Source organism: Apium graveolens, chromosome 5 (genome assembly GCF_009905375.1).
Source record: "Apium graveolens cultivar Ventura chromosome 5, ASM990537v1, whole genome shotgun sequence".
Classification (NCBI taxonomy): domain Eukaryota; kingdom Viridiplantae; phylum Streptophyta; class Magnoliopsida; order Apiales; family Apiaceae; genus Apium; species Apium graveolens.
The window spans coordinates 240,080,769-240,105,317 of record NC_133651.1 but is presented as its reverse complement, the minus strand read 5'-3'; the positions used below and the strand labels follow the sequence as shown (position 1 = coordinate 240,105,317).

The 24,549-nt window shown below is 36.4% G+C and overlaps 1 protein-coding gene across 1 annotated transcript; it reads right to left on the bottom strand.

Moving 5' to 3' along the window:
• Positions 1–12,020: 12,020 nt before the first annotated feature.
• LOC141724979 (receptor-like kinase TMK4) lies at positions 12,021–15,714 on the bottom strand. The gene is made up of 2 exons (XM_074527311.1): positions 13,276–15,714; positions 12,021–12,735 (listed from the first exon to the last, which is right to left on the bottom strand). Exons 1-2 carry the CDS (start codon positions 15,524–15,526, stop codon positions 12,224–12,226), a joined length of 2,763 nt encoding a protein of 920 aa, XP_074383412.1. The 5' UTR covers positions 15,527–15,714; the 3' UTR covers positions 12,021–12,223.
• Between the last annotated feature and the right edge of the window lie 8,835 nt (positions 15,715–24,549).

Sequence of the window (24,549 nt, the reverse complement as noted above, 5' to 3'; positions counted from 1 at the left end):
ATATCTGCTAGTTATTGATCTGTGGGAACAAAATGCAATTCTACTGTACCTTCATCCACATGTTCCCTGATGAAGTGGTACCTGATGCTGATGTGCTTTGTCATAGAGTGTTGAACTGGATTACCTGTCATAGCAATAGCACTTTGATTATCACAGTAAATAGGGATTTTGAAATATATTAACCCATAATCCAGTAACTGATTCTTCATCCAAAGAATCTGTGCACAACAGCTTCCTGCAACAATATACTCTGCTTCTGCAGTTGATGTGGAAATTGACTTTTGTTTCTTACTGTACCAAGAAACCAATCTGCCTCCAAGAAATTGGCAGCTTCCACTTGTGCTTTTCCTGTCAATTTTGCAACCTGCAAAATCTGCATCTGAGTAACCTATTAGTTTAAAATCTGATTCTCTAGGATACCATAATCCCAGAGCAGCTGTTCCTTTAAGATACTTAAAGATTCTTTTTACAGCTGTTAAGTGAGGTTCTCTTGGATCTGCTTGAAATCTCGCACAAAGACAGGTAGCATATATGATATCAGGTCTACTAGCAGTTAGATAGAGTAGAGAGCCAATCATACCTCTGTAGTCAGTAATATCTACTGATTTACCGGTATCCTTATCCAGTTTTGTTGCAGTGGCCATTGGAGTGGATGCACTTGAACAATCTTGCATTCCAAATTTCTTCAGCAAGTTTCTGGTGTACTTGGTTTGACAAATAAAAGTGCCTTCCTCATTCTGCTTGACTTGAAGGCCCAGAAAATAGCTAAGTTCCCCCATCATACTCATATAATATCTTGACTGCATTAGTTTGGCAAACTTCTTGCAAAGTTTGTCATTTGTAGATCCAAAAATGATATCATCAACATAAATCTGGACCAGAAGTAAGTCCTTTCCATGGTTGAGGTAGAACAATGTTTTGTCTATTGTCCCTCTGTTGAATCCACTTTCCAGAAGAAACTGAGCTAAAGTCTCATACCATGCTCTAGGAGCTTGCTTAAGTCCATAAAGTGCTTTATCAAGCCTGTAGACATAATCTGGATGTTTGGTATCTACAAAACCTGGAGGTTGTTCAACATATACCTCCTCCTCCAATTCTCCATTGAGAAAAGCACTTTTCACATTCATTTAAAAGACAGTAAACTTTTTGTGAGCAGCATAAGCCAAGAATATCCTTATGGCTTCTAACCTAGCAACTGGTGCAAATGTTTCATCATAATCAATTCCCTCCTGTTGAGAATTACCTTTTGCAACCAGCCTTGCCTTATTCCTTGTAATTATGCCATCACTGTCAGTTTTGTTTCTGAATACCCACTTTGTACCAACAACAGATCTATTCTTTGGTCTTGGCACTAGGGTCCAGACTGTGTTTCTTTCAAATTCATTCAACTCTTCCTGCATTGCTTGCACCCAATCAGCATCTTGAAGAGCTTCTTCCACTTTCTTTGGCTCAGTCTGAGAGAGAAAAGAATTGTAAAGACATTCATTTAAAGTACCTGTTCTAGTTCTGACACCTGCATCAGGATTTCCAATTATCAAATCAGGTGTATGTGATTTTGTCCACTTCCTTGCAGATGGAAGGTTTTCTCTAGAACTGGATGCTCCCCCATGATCTGAAAGGAATATGTCCTAAGTCCAATCATGTATTAGGATATAGGAATAACTTTTATGTAATCTGTTTTGATTTCATTGATATTAATAAAAGACTTGTTTTGTTTTTATTACGGGCTCTATCTATTTAAGTGTTTAAATAAGATATACCATAGTTTAGAGTAAAGCTTTTTATGGATTATGATGAGATCATAATAGTGATACCTAAAAAGATGATAACTCTAAACTTAAATAGTTCCTGGTCATAGGATTACTAATTGGTAATTAATAATCCGCAAAGATCGGTACATACTATGCTTGCTTCATTATGAAGGATGTCTGTTCTCATAGACATTTGTGTGGTGACACTATAGCTAGTATGTAGGTGCTTATTATGGAATAAGTTCACTGAACATGACTCGCACAGCTGAACAACTGATGGAGTTCACTCACGTGTCAGCAGTTGTTCACATAGTGATAGTTGTACAAGTATCCTTAGATTTGAGGTCATCATAGTCATCTTGTGTATACTGAACTATGCTTTGGTTTAGTTCTTAGTCTCCAGGGACAATTATTAGGGCTCTTCTGGGTATAGGAATTTGTACACGAAGATAGTGTATGATCAATAAAGGATCTACCCCTTCCAGTGAAGGAAGCGAATGTTCAAGGCTGATCCACTTATGCTAGTTCAGGAATCTCTGGCCAGAGTGAATGAAATTAGAAAGGAGTTTCTAATTTGCATAGAACTACGCATAGTAAATGGTAAGCAAGTGATTGAATTAGATAGGCTTGACACGAGATCCATGCCTTGTATTTAATCGGGACATTGTAGGGTAGAAGGAGTTTATTGTACGGTAACTATTCACTGACAGGTTCTTGGTATTCTAAGCAGTGAATTCATATTATCCGGATAGTCGCGATATGTTGAGAAGCATCAGTCACGATGTAGAATAAATGTGATTAATTAATTAATCATATTTAATAAATTAGAGAATTTATATAAATAATGATAAAATAGTTTTATTATTATTTATTTCTACTACCGGCTTAATATTGAACCTACAGGGTCACACCATAAAAAGAGAATGATTTAATGGTGGAGGAATTAATTAATAATGGCTAATAATTATTTATTTATGAAATAAATAAATAATTGGCAAATTTAATAATTGATTAAATGAGATTTAATTGATTATAAATTAATTAAGAAAAGTTCTTAATATTATTAATTAAAGGATTTAATTTTTGGAAATTAAATCAAGAGAGAGAATTATTTCTAAAGTGTTTAGAAAAAGGATTAATAATTAAAAGGTGTTTTAATTATTAATGAGAATAATAAATGGGATAATAATAATATTATTTATGGGAAAATTTCAGCTGAAAATTTTGCCTATAAATACACTATTATATACCCTATTTTATTCTAACCCCAGAAACCCAAAAGTTTTAGAAAACCAAATTCTCTCCACCTCCTCCTCCTCCTAAAAGTCGTTTTTTTGGTGGATACCGGTGGAGTGCTTCACACTTGAGGAGCAACTGCTAAGGATCTCTGATCGTTGTCTCCGAATAATTTTAAAAGGTTATATTCGATCCCTCGAATTTTTATTCAAGATTTATATGCTTTTATTTGGATTTTGTGTGTGTAAAAGTGTTTTACCATGCCCCGCTGCGTTAAAAATCCAACATGATCTATGCTATCTTCATTTTCATTTTCTGATGCTTCCCCTGAAACTATGCTCTCTGAGTTGGAGTCTTCAGTATTTAAATTTTCAGCACTATCAGAACTTGGCTTATCAGAACTTGACGAATCATAATTTGAAGAGCCAGATGTATGTCCTGATGTTTCTTGAGCTGTGGTAGGATCTTGAGTATGCTCCCCCTGTATCGGTGCATCTTCCCTTGGCGTAGCCACCACAGTTTCAATATCATCAGAGTTTATTCCATCAGAGTTTACAGTATCAGGACTTAGACTTTCAGGATTTTCAGTATCAGAATTTGAGTCTTCATTTTCAAATCTCAGCTGATCATGGTCAATGAAATCTTCAAGACCAGTAATCTTCTTGTCATCAAAAGAGACATTGATAGATTCCATGACTACTTTTGTTCTCAAATTATAGACTCTGAAGGCTTTTGTGGAAAGTGGATATCCAACAAAGATTCCTTCATCAGCTTTTAGATCAAACTTTGATAGCTGTTCAGTATGAGTCTTGAGAACAAAACACTTGCATCCAAATACATGAAAGTATTTCAGATTTGGCTTCTTTTTCTTCACCATCTCATATGGTGTTTTTCCATGCTTGTTAATGAGTGTTGCATTTTGAGTAAAACAAGCAGTCTGCACAGCTTCCACCCAGAAATAGGTTGGAAGCTTTGCTTCTTCAAGCATTGTACGTGCAGCTTCAATGAGAGTTCTATTCTTCCTTTCAACAACTCCATTTTGCTGTGGAGTTCCAGGAGCAGAAAATTCCTGCTTTATTCCATGGCTTTTGCAGAACTCTTCCATTATCAAATTCTTGAACTCAGTGCCATTATCACTCCTCAAAACTTTCACAGAATCTTTGACAATTTTATCCAGATGTTTGACATGATCAATCAAGATTGATGCAGTTTCACTTTTTGTATGCAAGAAATACACCCATGTGTATCTGGTGAACTCATCCACTATGACCAACGCATACTTCTTCTTTGCAATAGACATGACATTTACTGGACCAAATAGATCAACATGTAGTAGATGATAAGGCTCAAGAATTGATGATTCAGTCTTGCTCTTGAATGAAGATTTTCTTTGTTTGGCTTTCTGACATGAATCACAAAGACCATCAGGAGCAAATACTGTGTTTGGCAATCCTCTCACAAGATCTTTCTTGACCAGTTCATTTATATTGTTGAAATTTAAATGAGAGAGTTTCTTATGCCAATTCCAGCTTTCTTCAATTGCTGCTCTACTCATTAGACAGATTGCAGAACCATCAGTACTTGTTGAAACTTAGCTTCATAAATGTTACCACGCCTGAATCCTTTCAGAACAACTTTGCCTTTAGATTTACTCACAATTTCATAGTATTCTTCAAAGAAATCAACATGATAACCTCTGTCACAGATTTGACTTATACTCAGTAGGTTGTGTTTAAGTCCTGAGACCAGAGCTACTTGTTTAATTATGACATTTCCAAGATTGATATTGCCATATCCCAATGTTTTTCCAATGTTGCCATCTCCATAAGAAACACTTGGGCCAGCTTTCTCCACAAAGTCTGATAGCAGGGCCTTATTTCCAGTCATATGTCCTGAACATCCACTGTCCAGAACTAGAATATTTTTCCTGTTGCCCTGCAATCACAAAGACCACTAATTATTAGTTTTAAGGACCCAGACTTGCTTGGATCCTTTGGCCTTATTAAGTTTGTTAACATTTGCAGCGGATTTAGCATCAGAGTTTATGTTAACATTTTTCTTATCAGAACTTACACTATCAGACTTTGTATCAGAATTTACACTAGAAGGAACAATGGAAACTTTCTTCAAAGAAGGTTTTATTTGATAATAATCATAGTACAAGCTATGATATTCCTTACAAGTATAAATGGAATGCCATAAACTACCACAATGAAAACAAGGATTTTGTGGTTTGTATCTAACAGACTGACTCTTAACTCCTGACTTTGAAGGTAAGGAGTTAATATTCTTATTCTTCCTGCAAAAAGAAGCCAGATGGTTAGAACTTCCACAGTTATGACATGTTTTCCTAGAAGCATCAGGAACAGGTTTATAATTATTGCTTTTATTCACACCTTCCTTTCCATTCCTATTTTTCCTAGGTGATTTTACCTTGTTTGCATTCTTAACATCTTTCAGCTTATGCTTAAGCTGCTTCTTTGTCATTAAGCCTATGTTCACTTCAGCTGTCTTTTTCTGTTTTAGTTTGTCAGAAGTTAATTTCTTTGTAACTTCTGATTTTTCATTTTCAGACTTTACAGTTACAAACTTAACAGGTTTTAACTTTTGCTTTTGCTTATCAATAGACTTAATTTCTTCAGTTCCTTTATCATTCTTATCTTCTCCATAACCTAAACCCTCTTTCCAGTTTCCACTACTTAGCAAATTTTGAGTTGTTTTGCCAGAGTTAGTCCAAGTCCTGATAATCTCTCTTTCCTTTTCTAACTCAGTTGTTAAAGATTCACTTATTTTTAGCACTTCATTCCTAACATAAAAAGCATCATCTCTATCCTTCTGAGTTTGATGGTGCATGACTAACTCTTTTTCTAAGAAATCATTTCTTTTCTTAAATGCAAGATTTTCAGAAGTTAATCTTTCACATGTTAAAGTTTGATCTCTATAACTAACAAACATGGTTTTAAGATATCTTCTCAACTCATTAATATCATCAGTATGAAAAGCATAAGTAGTCTGAGGTACCTTTGTTTCAGCAGCTTCAGAACTGCTCTCAGCACTTTCTTTATCAGCATTTGCCATCAATGCATAGTTTTCCTCACTTTCAGAGTCTGAGGTGTCTGTCCAGCTTTTCTGCTTTGTGATAAGAGCCTTGACTTTGTCACCCTTTACCTTCTTGCAATCAGGAGATATGTGGCATTTCTCACCACAGTTATAGCATTTAACATTGGTGTAATCTCCTCTGTCACACTTTCCTCCTCTGCCTTCAGATCTTCTGAAATTCTTCTTATCAGAACTTATGCCTTTCCTGGAAAACTTCTTTCCCTTCCTGAACTTCTTGTATGCAATCTTTGTGATTCCTTTCACCATAAGAGCACACAGCTTCATCATCTCCTCATCAGCATCAGTCTCAGGCAAGCTTTCAGAATCTGAGCCATCATCACTCTCAGAACTTGATGACTCAGTATCAGACTTTATGAAAAGAGCTTTACCCTTGTCTTTCTTTGAGGAAGCTGCTTTGGGGAATTCTTCTTCAGCCTTAAGAGCAACTGTCCTTGACTTTCCTCCTTTCCTCTTGCTTCTTTGTTCCATCTCCAGCTCATGAGTCTTGAGCATTCCATAGATTTCGTCAAGAGTTGTTTCATCAAGATTGTAGTTGTCTCTTATTGTCGTTGCCTTCAAATCCCAGCATTCAGGAAGAGCTAACAGGAACTTAAGGTTTGAATCTTCAAGATAATACTCTTTATCAACCAATGACAAATCATTCAAAAGTTTGACAAATCTATCATATAAATCATTCAATGACTCATTAGTCCTTGAGTCAAAGTGTTCATACTCTTGAGTGAGTATTGTCTTCCTGTTTTTCTTAATTGTGTCAGTTCCCTGACACCTTGTTTCCAGAGCATCCCATATCTCCTTAGCAGTCTTGCAGTTGATTACCCTGTTTGACATTACATTATCAATGGCACTATGCAGTAAGTGTCGTACCTTAGCATCTTTAGCAATTGATGCTATGTCTTCAGCAGTATAATCACTCTTCTCCTTTGGTACGGTCTTTGCTGCTTCACCTGCAACTGCAACAGCGAGCTTGGTTAGTTTGTGAGGGCCTTCCTTGATTCTATCAAGGTATTCTGGATCTGTTGCTTCCAGGAACATGGTCATCCTTACCTTCCATATGGGATATTCAGATGGTCTCAGTATGGGAACTCTGATGGTCTCATATCGACTCTGAATTTGTGTCTTTGGTGGTTCCTCAGTTTTGGTAGGCTTAGTTGGAGTTTCTGTGTCTGACATGATTGTGTTTGGATCTTTAACTGTATGTATGTTAACCAAATAGGCTCTGATACCAATTGTTAGGTCACACACACACACACTGTAGAGGGGGTGAATACAGTGTATAGTATACTCAAATCGAACTCTAAGAACTTAAGTAACAGAAAACAAACTTTATTGAAACAATAAACTCTGTTACAGTATGGAACTGTTACCTCTCAGTGATGAACAAATATCACGAGAGTTGCTAGGGTTACAATAAATAATCTTCTCGAATATGATAACACTTATAGTGTAAACCCTATGTCTGTGTTTATATACTACACAGTTATAAGATAATCGCTAATTGATATGGAATATAATTCTGCTTCCTAAAATATATCAATCAGATATCTTTTCTTCCAAGTATTCCATTCTTTACAAAATTCCTTCTTCATGCATATCTCTTCTTATGTTTATCTTGATCTTCTTTCCTTTAATCAGCTACTGTCCTTATCTGATCGTCCTTCAGCACTTAAGTTCTGATATCTATCTTCTAATGATTATCTCCTGATAACATACATACTGATATCCTTAAGTCCCGACTTCCAGTATAAGTACTGATCAACAGTTAAGTACTGATTTATCCTGTTCAAGTAAGATCTGAAAGCTAAACATAAAACATATTAGCCATGACATTATCAAATATATCACCTCCTCGGCCACAGTAGAACTCTCCTCCCCATCTGGGATGATCTATTTTCTGAAAATGACCTCACCCTCAAGCTCGGGCTGGGCAGGAGGCACATAGGGCTCATGAGAGGCCGCGGGGACATAGTTATAATTACATATCTTATACTGACTAGTAATATCTGCCACCTTCTCGCTTTGAGGGGAGTCATAAGACTAATGCGAGCCGTCTTCTTCACCCTCGAGCCCCAAGTTGGGATATTCTGCGGCTACAGGCTCCTTCCCTTTCTTGGTGTCATAATAGGCACTCCCCAGGTCGCTGTCAGTGGACTCCGATTCGACATGAATGAGGTCGAGGTCATTGGTTGCAGCTTGCCTAAGGCTGGCCGCCCTCTCTTCAACCTTTTCTCTTAAAATCTCCTTAGCTCGTTCTTTGTCCAAAGGAGCGGGATCGCGACTTAGGAGTTCCTCCACCCTAAGGGAAGCTGGAATATTGGAGAGGTCCACGGGCCTGTTTCTCCAATCATAAATATTCTTCTCCCTGGTGTAGTATTCAGGGTTAGGGTTAAGGTGAATATCTAGCGAGTCGGAGCCACCTGCTCGCATCGAGTTCTCAACTCTAGCAATGTTCAGGGCCCCTTGAGGGGTGATAGCAGAGCCAGAGGAAATAGGTTGGCTGAGACGGCCAGAGAGGGAAGTCAGCTCGCATTGGAAGTCCTTCGAGCCTTGCTGCTCGGGTGGATATTGATTTAATGGAGACGGAGTGGCTGAAGAGCGAGCCGGGCTGAAAGCAGAACGAGCTGGGCTCGAGGAAGAGTGAGACGATCCGCAAGAGCGGGCTGAAGACGCACTCAACATCTGTAAAAGATGGTAAGTATTAGTGTGTGGCCCTAAAAGAAAGTAAAAACAGGTATGAGATCGCATCTAAGTGTCCTCACCTCTCACACGGGATCGCACCTAATTATCTAAGCGAGCAGATAGGCTCGCATCGCATTTCGTGATTGTGTGTGAGCTCGCATCGAACAGGTGGTGTGTGCTCGTATGGTGCATATGAACAAACATGAATAGATATGGAAGATTGAAGATCAAAGGAATACCTGTAAGTGATGTTTAGGATGATCTTGATGAATCTGGTCCCAGAGAATATCGTCGCAGGTAGACGGTTCTTGTGGTGATGATGGTTTTCACCGTGGTAGATCCTTGAGCAAATTGGCAGAGGTTTGTTAAGTGTTCTTGAAGTTGTGAGAAATGAAATATGATTTTCACATATTTATAGGAGATAGGAGAGAGAAAGGAGGAGCGTCATGTGTCATCATTTCAGAAGACGACACAAATCCCTACGCCAGTTGTCCAACAGTTGTCATGCGTTCAAACACATGATCGTTGAAAGGCATGCGAGGCGAGGCACGCAAGGCGGTTTGGTGCGACCTCGTGGGCTCGCGCTTTCGGGGCCATAAAAAGCTAATGTTAGAAAAATTCCTAGCCTCAAGGTGCGACTAGGAATTTTGGGGGGTAGTTGTTATGCCCGCTTTCGGTCATGGGCCCTAAACAAGTCCATGGGTGCATTGAATAGCTGGACTCTCATGTATGGGCTAGAACCATAGATTAATGTGACTTGGGCCAGCATGTTGGGCTCATGACATGCATGACATGCGAGCTGGGCTCATAACATGCGAGATGGGCTCACACTTGTCATCCGGGCTCTCATACACGAGCTGGGCTCAGTTGCCCACACGCGAGCTGGGCTCAGGTGCCCACACGCGGGCTGGGCCCATGAGCCCACATCTTATGAAAATAGAGGTAACATTATATTTATTAATTGAAAAGGAAGGCGATGCGGGCCGAGGTGACCAGGCCGGCCCGCATCAAAGGACTTTGTGTGCAACATGGAAAGTGACTCATAGATGACTGAGTTGCTCGTAGATTTCGGGGCTAACACGGGTTATTCCTACAATTACGGGAAGAAATGCGGAGATGCCGCGAGATTGTAGGAAGCGTGTGGAGCCGGTCGAGATTTACGTGACTAATTGGCTGAAGGCCTGACTTTATCATGGGCTTGGGTTGCACGGGTTGGAGAACTCTAACCCTAGCCTACGTGACTTGTTCCTCAAGAACTACGTGAGGCTTGATCCCTATAAATAGGGTACGTAGGCACTTGTATGAGATATGAGTCGACACTTGATAGAGAATAATAAACCCTATTCTTTCTTAAGGAGTCAGCATACAAGCTTAGCCACCACCATATATAGCCTTCCTCCACCTTCAAACACCGTCCTTAATCCTTATTCCACCCATCAACCTCCACAGTACTGTTATACGAAATTCTCCCTATAACAGTTATGTTTAATGTAGAGGAAATATAGGAGAATAGAAGATATAAAGAGAAACTTGTATATCATTTCATTAGCTAAATGAGCTATTTATAGTAGCTGGTTTACAAGTCTTACTAAGTAAGCTATTCAAATATTCTTCATTAAGTATTACAAAACTTCCTCGATAAGTTTTACAAGTCTACCCCGATAAGCTTTACAAGTCTTCCGGATTAAGTTTCTTTCTTAAGAAGTTTTGCAAGTCTTCCTCATCAAGATTTGAGAGACTTGCTCGATATGCTTTGACAATCACTTTATATTTATTCAAATATTTTAACAGTAAATAAGATGTTAATAAAAGATAAATATTGTTATTCAAGTTTTATATCGTGATAATCATTATTATATTTAATTTAATCGAATAAAATGTAAATTTAGATCGATGCACAAGAAAAAAGGAAAACGGGACGGAATAGAGTATATTTCTATGGTTCACAGCTTAAGATCAACTCCTGATTCAAATCACATCTATGTTAACAAAAACTAGGCACCAACAAGGGCCTACCCTCTGCATAATCCTGTCTGTCTCCATATCATGGCCATGTGAGATTTTACCTTCCTACTCCAACTTCTGTCCACCAAATTGTTTTTTTTTATATATATAATTACACGTTATAGTAATGGATCAGATCTCCTTTTATATCTCACTTTCAACAGCTTAGATCCAGCATTCAGAACACACACATAAGTAATAGTCAAGTTGACAATCTAGAATTAGTCATTATACATAGGGGTGTACATGGTTTGGCCAACCCGACCAATCCAAACCAAACCGACCCTATTTCGGCCGAACCAAACCGATTTTTTTCAACCCGATATATAGTTGGGTTGAAAAAATGTCGACCCGATTTAATTGGTTTGGATATGGTTTTTGATAATTTTAAACCAATCCAACCCAACCCGATTAAAATATATATGTACATGCTAATAAGTTAATCCAAAATTATGTTTAGGCCATTTACATAAATCCATATATCTCTAACTCTAAATGTAACTTATAACCTCCGTGTTCATAATTCATTTCGTAACAACAATAGATGTTTGATTAGTGTTATATTTTTTGCATTTATGATTCATTCCAATATTTAAAGCGTAAGCAATATTATTAGTACTTTTGATGTCGAAAATTAGATGCTTAAGACTATTTAATATGGAGGATTGTAATATTGTTTTGAACTATTTTCAAGTGTTTTAAACTTTGAAACCTTATGTTTTATTATAATTTTTTATATTAATTTTGTATATTTAATAAACCGATCAAACCGATCCAAACCGAACCAAACCGAACCAAACCGAACAATACAAATTGGTTTGGGTTACAAATTTAAACGGTTTGGGTTGGTTTGAAATTTTGAAAACCCGAACTAATTGGGTTGGGTTGCTAAATTCTCTCAACCGGATCCGTGTACACCCCTAATTATACACAGGCTTTTGAGAAGATGCATCCTTCTCTTCCTCTACAGGAAGAGCTGGCAGAGCATCTTTCTTTGTGTAATATTGCTTTTTTATACCACCATTTACACCAAAATCTGTTAATTGTCATGGCTTTACAAATATACAAATTTGTTTAAAATTGATTCCTCTACATTCAGAGTTCAGATGAAATTTCTGTATGTTCACAAATCACAACTAGAGTAAGGTAAAACCTTTATTTGCATAATGTGATCCAAATCTTGCTTCAGGCAATGTATAAGCCACAAATGATTCGAGACAAGAAAGCCCAATATATATACACGTCATACGAAGAAATTGCATACATGAATCCAAAATAGTAATCTTTCCTTTACATGATATGAACCTTGAGAAAATCAGTCAGCTTCCAATCTAACAAATACAACAAATTTGTACCTACTGCTTCAAACTGTCTCGGTAGAGATCATTAGAGTAAGGGGAAAAAAAATAAATGAATGTAAAGTGTCTAGTGTGCTTCTATCGGCAATCCATTGAATCAAAAGTGTCTGCAAATCCTGAAGGTTTAGATGGAATACTCGAATATGACTGACCAAAGGACATATCATTCATCGTGGAAGTACCTTCGTCAGATTGCCATCTCTCAAGAGCTTGAGGAAGGCTCATGTGAAGATCAATGCCATAACTGTCTTCTTCCTCAGGACGAGAAGGTTTCCATTGCTCTACGAGAGGACCCAAGACATTAACTGCATGGCCCATATCTGGTCTCTGATATGGCTCGCGAGCTGTGCAATGACCTGCCAGCTCAGCCACCCGGCAGATATTGTCAAATGTTTCCTCATCAGGGTCAAGAGTTTGATCCATAGCTTTTCGAATGCTGTCTTTGTTAATCACAACCCTGCGGAACCATGTAACAAGATGAGACCTCTCATCGGGCATTGTTTCATCTAATGCTTTTCTCCCAGTAATTATCTCCATCAAAACGACTCCAAATGCATAAACATCCACTTTGGTCGTCACTCTTCCAGTAGCTGTTTATGAAAACAATATTAAGTTCATTGATATAAGAAGTGTGTACAGAGGTAATGAGAAATTAATATGACAAGTATGCCTACATATCGGGTTAATATAAATTTGTGATAATTCACAGTTACAAGGAGAGACTTCTGTTCTCACACTTAGCATAAGGTGGTTTCTCTTAATTCACTAATAAACAAAGTTCAAGTTGATAAAGCTAGGTTTATAGATAGGAGGAGAATATAATGCATAAGCAATGAAGATGACTTAATTTATACGGTAAGGAACTCCCATATGCATGATGCTTGTATTTTCTACAAGGTTCTTATTCTGTCGTTATCATCTTAGGTTTTTAGGTATTGCTTTACTGACTCATAAATGCTGACAGAGAAACTCAAGCAGCATTTACTCAACGATCCAAAATTAAACACATTCATCACAACATAGCAGCTAAAGTTGATGCATAAATCAACAAACTCAAGGTTCACAAGTACTATAGTAAGATGTAAATATCATGTGCAAACTAAAAAAAAAAGGGTCATAAGATCTCTTACCAGCATATTCGGGTGCAAGATATCCAAAAGTTCCTGCCAAACGTGTTTCAACTGAATACTTCCCGTCAGGTGCATTTTTAACCAAGCCAAAATCTGCAACCTTTGCCCTCATGTCATCCCCGAGAAGTATGTTAGAAGGCTTTAAATCTCTGTGAATGAAGCTTGATTGCGCCAAGCTATGCAAGTATTCAACTCCCCTAGCCACGTCCAATGCTATTGTCACTCTTTGCTTCCATGAGAGCGGAGGGTACCCAAGTTCCCGACATTCAAACAAATGTTGGCTTAAAGTTCCCTGTGGCATGTACTCATACACCAAAAGTCTCTCATTGCCATTAATACAATATCCAAGAAGAGCAACTAAATGTCTGTGTCTGACTTTGGTAAGAACAGCAATTTCAGCTTGAAACTCATTCAGTCCTTTCGTACCCATTACTCCAGATTCCATCCTCTTTACAGCAATCTGAGTGCCATCATGCAATTCTCCCTTGTAAACAACACCAAACCCACCTCTACCCAGTATATTATTCTCATTAAAATTATCTGTCACTTGCCTAAGCACTTGAACTGAAATCACAACATTACCACCTTCAAACACAGGCATCTCACTATGATCGCCGCTACTCTGGCTCTGCAACTCACTCTTAGTTCCACCATAACCATTATTACCATTCATTACATTGCCAGTGGTCATTTCCTTCCCATCTTCAGGGCTTTGTACCCTCCCAAATCTTCTATGTCGCTTCTTGACGTAACATTTGTAAGATACAAATAACACAACCCCAACAAACACCAAAACAGCAATGACAACACCAGCAATCATACCCCCTGAAGTCGAACTCCCTTTTGATTCCCCAGGCGCACCACCACCAGGTGTCCCTGAATCTGATCCTGACCCAGGCGTTTTACCATCTCCACCTACATCTTTCCCAAGAAACGAATTTCCGGTTGCTGTAAACTTTACAGTAGATTTAAACTCTGGTATCGGTCCACTTAAATTATTGTTCGACACATCAAGAACCACTAGTTGGCTCAATGTTGTCAAGCTCTCAGGAATAACACCAGTAAGATCATTTTCATTCAACAACAAATTCCTTAATGAAGTAAGATTTGCAAAGGCCGGTGAAATCGTACCCGGAAAATGCCGGTTTGCAAAGTTCAACACGGTCACACTCTTCCTCTGAGAATCACAAGTAACAAACGACCACTTGTCACAAGCATCGTTCCCCGTCCATGCTTCAGCAAGCGACATAGGATACCCAAAACCCCCAGCAATAGCAAGAAGCACATTTACCTGAGGATCACAAGCTCCAGGACTATTCATACAGAAACTATTAGTTTTAGTTTTCTCAGTATCAAATTGCACACCACTTTTAAACTCCGGAAACTGACCCTGCAACTTATTATTCTGTAACGAAATGTTAATCAATTTTGGAAGGTCAGTCAACGAAGGGGGAAGCACCCCAGTAAACTGATTATCCCTGAGCTGCAAATCAAACATGTTTACACATTTCGACAAATCGGGAACAGGACCAGTAAAAGCATTAGCATGAAGCCAAACTTGAGATAACTGAGACATATCAGATAACACATCAATACCACCTGTTAACCCACTTTTTTGATTGTTCAACCAAAGATTCTGAATTTGAGAACCCCCAAAACTTTTAGGCAAACCCCCAGTAATATTATTGTAAGAAAGCCTTAAATTCTGAAAAGTAGGCAAAGAATCAAAGAAATCTGGAATAGACCCAAAAATACTTGAATTACTAGCAGTAAAAGTACCCAAATTGCTACTCTCAATCAAATAACCAGGTATTTGCCAGGGAGCAAGATTAAAATTATCACTAAGACTAAAAGTTTGCAAATTGGTAAGACCCAAAAGGAAATCTTGAGGAACAGAAGTGAAATCATTACCATCAAGAAAGATTTCTTGAAGTGAAGTTAAGTTAGCAAAAGAAGGTAAAGTACCAGAAAGTTTGTTTCTTTGAAGAGCAAGAGTCTTGAGTTGAGAAAGCTGAGAGATTTCAGAAGGGAGAGTACCAGAGAGAGACTTGGAAGAGAGATTTATAGATGTGACTTTGTTGGAGTTGTCACAGTTGATGCCTGACCATTGGCAGTAGGATGTGCCTCTCCAATCTGAAGGCGGGGAAGTGAGAGAGGTGGAGAGTTTGGTCATTGTGGCAGTGTCATCAGCAGAAGATGTTAAGGAGAGGATGAGAAAGAGGAGGAGAGGGAGAGAGATTTGAGATGCCATTGTTGAGAGAGAGAGAGAGAGAGTGAGAGAGAGAGATGGATGTTATAAAGATGGGTTTGAGGGGGTGTTATTTTAGGACAGTGGGAGGAGTTTGAACATGGGAAGGAAAGTTGATGATTTGGTGGCAGGGAAGGTATTGTTAGGACAGCTAGACTTTGCTGTCTTGATTTTGATTTCAAGAATTTTGGTTTTGTTTTGGCGACTAGGGTTTTTTTGTTAGTTATTGCTGTTCTTTTAGTTTTGTAGCTTTTCAAATTTGACCATACTAATTAGCACATTGTTTTTCCTTTCATAGATTAGGGATGTTATAGATAAAAAGGAAAGATTAGCTAAAACACCACATTAAATAAAGGCAGCGCATCTGTAAAAAAATATGTAAAGGCCGAACTAATAAAATCTGTATAATCTTAAATTATGTTCCCACCGTCCGAATGAACTATTAATATTTGAAATAGAATATTCCACATGTATTTTAAAACTCTTATATTGCATAAATTATTCTAAATTATTTTTTGTTAGAATGAAAATTAAAAATTCAAATTTTTGTTCAAATTTTTTTTTTAAGAATAAGTTATAAAACTATACTAGATAAAAGATTTAAAATACGTGTTAAAAATCTCAATTTCAAATATTAAGAACATGTCGGAACGGAGGGAGTACTCCCTAATTTACCCAATGGGTAAATTTACACATGACCCATTTTACATATATTTTGCTTACTCCATAAATTGGATATTTTTTGAAATTTAAATTTAAATCTATCAATCAAAATCTTTCCATGATTTTCTCATATGATTTTCTCATATCACCCATTATTTGTTGAACAATACTCTTTTATTTGTTATATTTTTGAATTTTGAATTTTAAATTACTTATGTATAGAAAGTTAGAAATTATCACTAATCATATATTGGTTAATTTTTGTATTCAATTAAACTGATATATATATATATATATTTACACAATTTTAAACACACGTATAGTCAATTAGTCTTCTTCTATCAAATTTTCAATCTTGGTATTTCATTCTTCTCTCTATTTTTTGTAGGTTACATGCTTATTTGGATCAGGTTTCTTTGTTAATGCAACACAACAAATAAAACACGTTATTAAAATCATATTTCTATACAAACACCGCTCATCATGTAGTTGATTCACGTATATACCTAATATCAATAATGAGACTATACACAATCAATCTAATTTGTCTCTAATATTTTTTGTCTTCATAAACACCAATTTCAGATTTAGTTACTAGTTGATATTTAAATTTAAGCTCGGTGTTCGTTTTTTTTATCCAATCATATTTTACAAAATGATGAATGTGAGATAAAGAGCAAGCACAAGAATTACTCAGTATTTATCTTACGTACAGTTTGTATACAAGTGTTTGATTAAATTTCTTATTGAATTTTTAACTACTTGTATGTGTTTTAATATAGATACACATTTTGTTTAAATAAGTTATGTGAATTTAATTATAAAATGTTTCTATCATGACTTTGATTTATATTTGACGAAACACTCAGTTCAATTTTTAACATAAATACAAGATGGTAGTATTTAAAGAAAGAATAGAATGACAATATCTTTGTATTGGTCTCAAAAAGGTTTGTTTTCTCTATTTTGTATCAATAAAAATGTTGCACTTCACAACTATTTATTGTCTACTTTAAGTGATTTTTATAGTTTTGTAAAGATATAATTGTATTGTGATAACATAGTATTTGAAATACTTCTTGCAGATTTGAGGTACAATTTAAGGCAGTATTAAAGCCTTAAATTTGATAGAAAGATTGCAGCGGTCTTAAATCTTGATTTTTAATTTTTTTCTCTTATAACTTCTACATAATGCCATTATTATTTTATCTTCGGGTGAAATAGCTTCCATGCGCCAAAATGCGGTGTGATGACCAGATTTGAGAATATTACGGTGATTGCTCTAGACCATTGTTTGTTAAATAATAACAAACAAGTATGCAATAATATAATACAGCTTCTAAAATTATTATTTTTGAAATATTTTTGAAGATGTCTAAATATCATCATGGAGAGGCGTTTGAGATTTATTTTGAGTTTAATTAGTGTATTGAGAAAACTATAACTTTCATTGACACTATAAGGTACAAAATTTTAGGATTTGCATTGATTCAAAAAAATATTCTTTTAATTCCAGTTTGTTATTTCATGTGAAGTCACAATATTTAACACTTTGATTATGAAAGTTGAGCATTTAATTCCATCAAGAAAAATATGTATGTTGTTGCTACTATTGCTTTTATGCTTGATAGGTGAGCCGAGTTGACTTGTTTTATATAAAATCTATTCTTCATCTGGATATTAAGTCTGTTAACTTTCTTTTGGGATTGGGAAGACTAGAAAATCAGGTTTGTCTAGAAGCTCAGTCATTTAAAAGAATAAAATATTTTACTATTTCTATGGTGAGTGTAAAATATATAATCTTTTAACATTTTAATTTAAGTTTGCAAATTGTGATTGAGTTGAGTTAGTTTTGAACCTAAAGAAGTTCAACTACAGAAGCTACAACCAGAAAGCATTTGAGTAAGTTTACCGCAGTAGAAAGTAGTAGAATTGTCCCAAGTTTTAAAAAGAGTATAAAAATATTTGAAAATCTACCTGAGGATGACTTTTGCATTAAGTAACTTAAGTAAAAATATGTTTATTATTTTTGAAGTTTTGCATCTAGAATTGGCACACCAACTCTTTTTTAGAGATTTATGTTTTGTGTAACATTTCATTGGAGTTGCATTGGTTGTTCTCTCTACTTCTATGAAGAGTTATTTTTTTAGAAGTTGTTTGTGATGGTCTTCTTAGTTATGTGATCTGTGTATTGTTAGGAATGGTTGTCCATAAATTTTTTATAAATTATAATTACAATAATGAGAAGATTGGCTTCTGGATATCTAATTATTCCGAATTTTCGAAAATTCTTACTTTTGCAGGTGCTCATGCTCCACCTTCTAGGATAGACCAAATTCTACTATAGGGACACATGCAATCGCTTCAATGAGATGTTCACATGACGTTGTTCCAGGTAAAATAAGCTTCTAATTTTGTAGCATTGTGCTACCATGACTATTGAAGATATTATGATATACAAATTGATCATGAGATTAGAGAGATATAACTAAGATACGGTCTTAGGAAGTGAAGATTTTTAGCAAGTAAATCATGTTGGAAAATTTAAATGAATATTGTACTGCACCTGCAGCACAATAATACGATTTTGAAAATTTTACTAATGAAATTGGTTTCTTGATCAGGTTTATCTCATGTAGGGATGACCACAACTAAATACACTAATAGATGATAAACTTACATGTTTTAGATTTAAAGTAGATGAAAGGTGTTTAAGAATGGATTAGTGAGCAGACATCAATATTTAAATATTTTAATAGCCTTTTTCTTTATTTTTTTAACTAGTCATTATAATTAGATGATAAAATAAGGTATGGTTGTACATTGCAAATAGTTAAATTCATCCTATGAGCAATTTTATAAAATAGCTCGAAACTAACTAAAAAGGATAAAGAAACATAATATACGTATACATTTAGAGTCATAGACTACTTTTTAATTATCTTCATAATTTGAATAATTTAATAGTTGTGGTGAAATTCCGGATTGGATGTCTAATATGATAAACTTTGAGACTTTGGATTTGTCTGATATTAATTAAAGTCTGGTGAAGTTGAATACTCGAGAGCTTAAATTCTTCAAACAACTAAATTTATATACAAACCATCACAGAAAGCTTACCAGAGTCACTCAAAAATTGTAGCCCGCAAGAATTGTCTCGGTTGGTTAAAAAGGGGATAATTATCCTCTTGGTCACATGTTCGAATCCCACGGGAGGAGAATTTATGATTATGCCTCCTGAATCAGAGCCTGTCGCTTAAGTGCCCTTTATCTTGGTTCACGTGGTTTGCAGGCTATTGCGTGAGCCCGTGGGATTTACCTAGTACGCACCCGAATGGGTAGCGGCTGCGGATTCCCTACGATAAAAAAAATTGTATATCACTTAAGCATCCAGCTCTTTGCTGGAATTTGTTTACTGGTAATCTTCGTGTGGGTATTTTTGAGACTTAGGATTGGACACTATTTCTCTCCTCGAGATCACGCCAAAGGGAAGTCTATAATATCCTTTTAGTATGTTAATCTCATATTTTTATCAAAGTATTCTGGTCTCATATTTGTCTGCTAATGCATTGTTAAGTGAAATTTCATCCACCGTCTGAAACTTAAGTAGACTACAGTTCTTGAATATGTCTAGGAACTTTTAATTTGGTTTAATTCTGGACGTATTAAGTTTATTAACACTTGCAACAGAAGCCTTCATATCAGAGTTTATGCTAATATTCTTAGTATCAGGAGATACACATGCAAGAATAATTTTAATTTTATTTAAAGAGGGTTTCAGTTTATAATAATCATGATACAAACTGTGATACTCTCTACATGTGTCAGTAGAATGTCATGTACTTCCACAATAAAAATAAGGATGTTGTGGTCTATATATAACTGTATAGTTCCTAAACTCTGATTTAGGAGGGATAATATTTATTCCCTTATTTTTCCTGCAAGCAACAAGAAGATGATTAGTACTACCTCAGTTTAAACAAGCTTTTCTAGGTGCATTAAAAATATATTTAGACTTGTTCTCCTTATTGACACCTACTTTACTATTTTTGTTAGGTCACACACACTGTAGAGGGGGGTGAATACAGTGTATAGCACAATCAAATCGAACTTTAATAACTCAAGTAACAGAAAACAAACTTTATTCAAAACAATAAACTCTGTTACAGTATGAAACTGTCCTCTCTCAGTGATGAACAAATATCACGAGAGCTGCTAGGGTTACAATGAATAATCTTCTCGATAATGATAACACTTATAGTGTAAACCCTATGTCTGTGTTTATATACTACACAGTTACAAGATAATCGCTAATTGATATGAAATATAATTCTGCTTCTTAAAATATATCAATCAGATATTTTTTCTTCCAAGTATTCTATTCTTCATAGAATTCCTTCTTCATGCATATCTCTTCTTACGTTTGTCTTGATCTTCTCATCCTGTAAATCAGCTGTCTTCCTTATCTGAACGTTTCCTTTAAGTCCTGATATTATCTTCTGATAAATATCTTCTGAACCTTAAGTACTGATGACTTAAGTTCTGACTTCAGTATAAGTGCTGATTTCAGTTTAGTACTGATTTGTCCTGTTTAAGTAAGATCTAAAAACTAAACATAAATCATATTAGACATGACATTATCAAATATATCTAACAATCTCCCCCAACTTGTAAATTAGCATAATATACAAGTTAACAGATATTTGATGATGTCAAAAACATTAAGTACAAATGCATGAGAATTTGACTAGATAACTACAACTTACAGTCCTTAAAGCTTTACCAACTTTAACTTCTGATAACAACTTTAGTCTGTATTCATATCAGAATTTGAGCAGTTGTAGATCTTGACTTGGCTTCATTTTCTGATCTCTCTGATGTCAGGAGTTGTTCTGAGATACTTCTTTAACAAACATCTCTCAGCATATCCGAGTTCATCAATCAACCTCCTTTTAGCATCTTTAAGTTCTACAGAATCTTCACCAGTTTGAAAAATTACAGCCCTGAGATCATTAATTTTAGATTTCCTTATATCCGGATCAAGTCTGATCAAATACGCCTTGTCAGACTCAAGATTGAATTCCACAGCCTTGTAACCCAGAAAGGTAGTTATGATCTTAGCAGAGTTAGGCTTCATCTCAACAATATCACCCTTGTGATCTCTGTACTTTGGAAGATATGTGCTGTTAGACTTAACAGAATAAAGCCTTTTCTGTCTCTGAATTTGACTATTCAAATAGTTTGCAGCACTTTCTGTTATTTTATCATTCACTTGAAGTAAGAATAATACATGTTCCAATTCTTCAAAATACTTCAGTGGAATGGCATTTTCCCTGATATGATAAACCCTACCATCTGTCATGAAGTACAACAAGATGTGTTCTTTCAAGTAGGTATGGTAAACCATCTGTACAGATTCTAGTTGATTCAATCTTTCAGGAGTTGCTCCAATACCTGGTTCACTTAAGGAAGTTGGATCATTGGTTGTGTTATGTATTCTTCTTTCATCAACACTACCCAATCCAGTTTTATCTCTTGCTTCCTTTCCAGTAACCACTCTTGCTTTAAAACCACTTACAACAGTCTTCAAAGGTTGAGTCTGTTTGGCTTTGGTGAATCCTGGTAGGAGTATCTTTGAAGGTTTAACATGAGCAATATCAGAGGTTTCCTTTGATTTATCTTCTGATATCAAGTTAATTTGAGCTATGTCAGAGGTTACTTGCTTCTTTGAGATATCAGAACTAACCATATCTTGATTCTGAATAACTTGAGCAATGTCAGAGGTTCTCTTAGAAAATTTTCTTGAAGTCAGAGCAAGATCAGCATCTTCAATAGTAATTTCTTCATCCACAGGAGGCACATAAACCTTGATAGGTTCACCAACTTTCTCTTTGCCCTTGGACCTTGGATCTATATGCAATTGTGATTTAGCCTTGGTTGCTTCAGGATTTATTCTTTCTTTTATCACAATGCCTTTGACCTTTGGAAGTTTCTTTTTACCCACAGAAGCTTCAGATTTAAATTTGACTTTTTCTGACTTAAGTCTAGCTTCTTCTTCCATCAGACTATCAAAGTCCATTCCTGGATTCTCCTTAAGAAATAACTATCTTGATAATTCTTCATCAAGATCCAAAAGTTCATCAGAACTTATCCTTTTACCAGTAGCAGAAGTAATTCTTTTTCCAGCATCAGAACTTGTCCTGTGACTTGTAATTTCAGTTCTTCTTGATGAGAAACTTCTACCTTGACCGTGACCTCCACCCATTCCAGAGTTTCCCTGGTCATCTTTTTCATCATCCTTCCCCTTCAGTGTCTGATCAGTTTTGCATTTGGACTTAATTACTTTCTCCCCCTTTTTGGCATCAGCAGGTAATAGAAGAGAGACAAGCAAGTCCACTGAGGCTTGGATTTCATCAAGTTGAGATTGCTGAGAAGCTTGATTTTTCAAAATATTATCAATCTGAGACTGTTGCTTTTCTTGGGTCTTCTCAATGTAAGCAACTCTATCAAAGGTAGGTTGGAAGAATTTTTTCTATTCAATATTCTTAACTGTTTCTTGCTTGAGCAATTCTTCCTGAATTTTATGTAACTCTGCATGAGTTGTTGAATGGAGACCTTGAAGATGTCTAGTACTCAATGCAGTGACTCGAAGCTGTGTCTTGAAATGATCATTAATTAACATTTCATCAGCTTTTGCCAAGTGCTCAGCAAGAATCTTGTCAGATGGAACAAAGGTAACTGAGTTCCATTCTCTAGTCCACTCCTGTCCTCTAGGAGTTTCACTCCAAGGTACTGGTGCTGCTCTTATCACAAACTTCTCAAGTAGTTCAGATTTGTGAACAGTTTGTGGAGGTGCATGTCCTGAAGGACCAGCTTCATCAGCATCTGCATTAATAGCAGCATTACCAGTAGTATCAGCATTTGAAGCATCAGAACGGACAGAATCAACATCTTCTGATAAAACAACGGTATGAGAAGTAATGGAGGCTTCAACATCATCCTCTAAGCGCTGATATGTTTCCAAGTTCTGATCAACAGCCATATCCTGATGCTCACCTATATTCTGATCATCAACATCTAGATGCAGAGAAGGTGTTGTAGACAATTTTGGAGTTTGAGTAACATCAGTAAAAGGTGTTGTTGATGGATTAATTGATGTTGGAGCTTCTAAGTAAAGAACCTAAGGCACAACCAGGTTTTGAATATCAATTTCAGCACTTGTGCCTGGGTCTACAGGAGATACAGTTTCATGTACAGGAGACACAGGTGGTGTGTTTGCCTTGTCTGTAGCAGCTTCCTGAGTTGGGGACAATGGAGAGGGAGATGCAGTAGCTTCAGCAAATACTGGTTCTTTTGAGATCAGAGAATCCTGATCTCTTTCCTTAGCTGCTGCTTCCTCATCATCTAAAGCTGGCCTTTTAGCTCTCTGTTTCTTGTATCTCTTTGAAGGTGGGGATTCCTTGGGAGATTCAGCAGAAGTCATTCTTCTAAGCCTTTTGAGAAGCTTAGATCCCCCAATTCCAGAATCCTTCTGAGAAGGAACCTTCTAAGCTTCTTTTACAACAGGTTCTGATGCAGAAACCTGTTCCTCACTATCAGACTCATCTCTCAGAACAATCCTCCTTCTCTTCTGTGGTGTCTGAGGAACAGTCTTTGTCCTCTTGGTCTTGGAAGATGAAGGCTTCATAGTAGGTGCTGAGGATGAAGGTTGAGCTGTCTGTGAAGGTGTGAGATAAGTTTTGAGATATGTTCTGAGAGAAGTTTGAGGTATAGATGTATGTGTGGTATGTTCTAATGGTTGATGTGGTGTTTGGGATGTGGTGGTAGGTTGAACATCAGGATAAATAGATCTATAGGTTTGAGGATCAGCATTTATCAGGATCTGTTTTACAGACTGAGGAATCTGTAAAGGTCTAACCACCGTTTTCTTAAGGTCAGCATTTACCAAGTCATTAAAAGCCCGTTTTGCAAGTTTAAAGGGTGGAAATAAGTTAGTGGTAGGTTGGGCTTCATCAGCACAACATAAATTATATATAAGCTGACAGAATCTAGCAAAGTAGACAACATTCCTATCCTCTGTCATCCTATCCCCTATAAAACCTAGCACATCACTTGCAAAATCAAAATGAGTTTGGTTAATAATAGCATACCCGATGTGTTGACTCATTATTGGAATGGCATCAAAGTTGGAACACTTATTCCCGAAGGCTTTAGTGATGCAGTCGAAGAAAAAGCTCCATTCCTTTCTGATATGTGCTCGTTTCAACTGTCCAAGTTTAGCCAAACTCTGCTCATACCCCAAATTATCCATGAGCTACTGTAGAGCTGATTCCTCCGGTGTTGAGAAAATGCAGCCTTCTGGT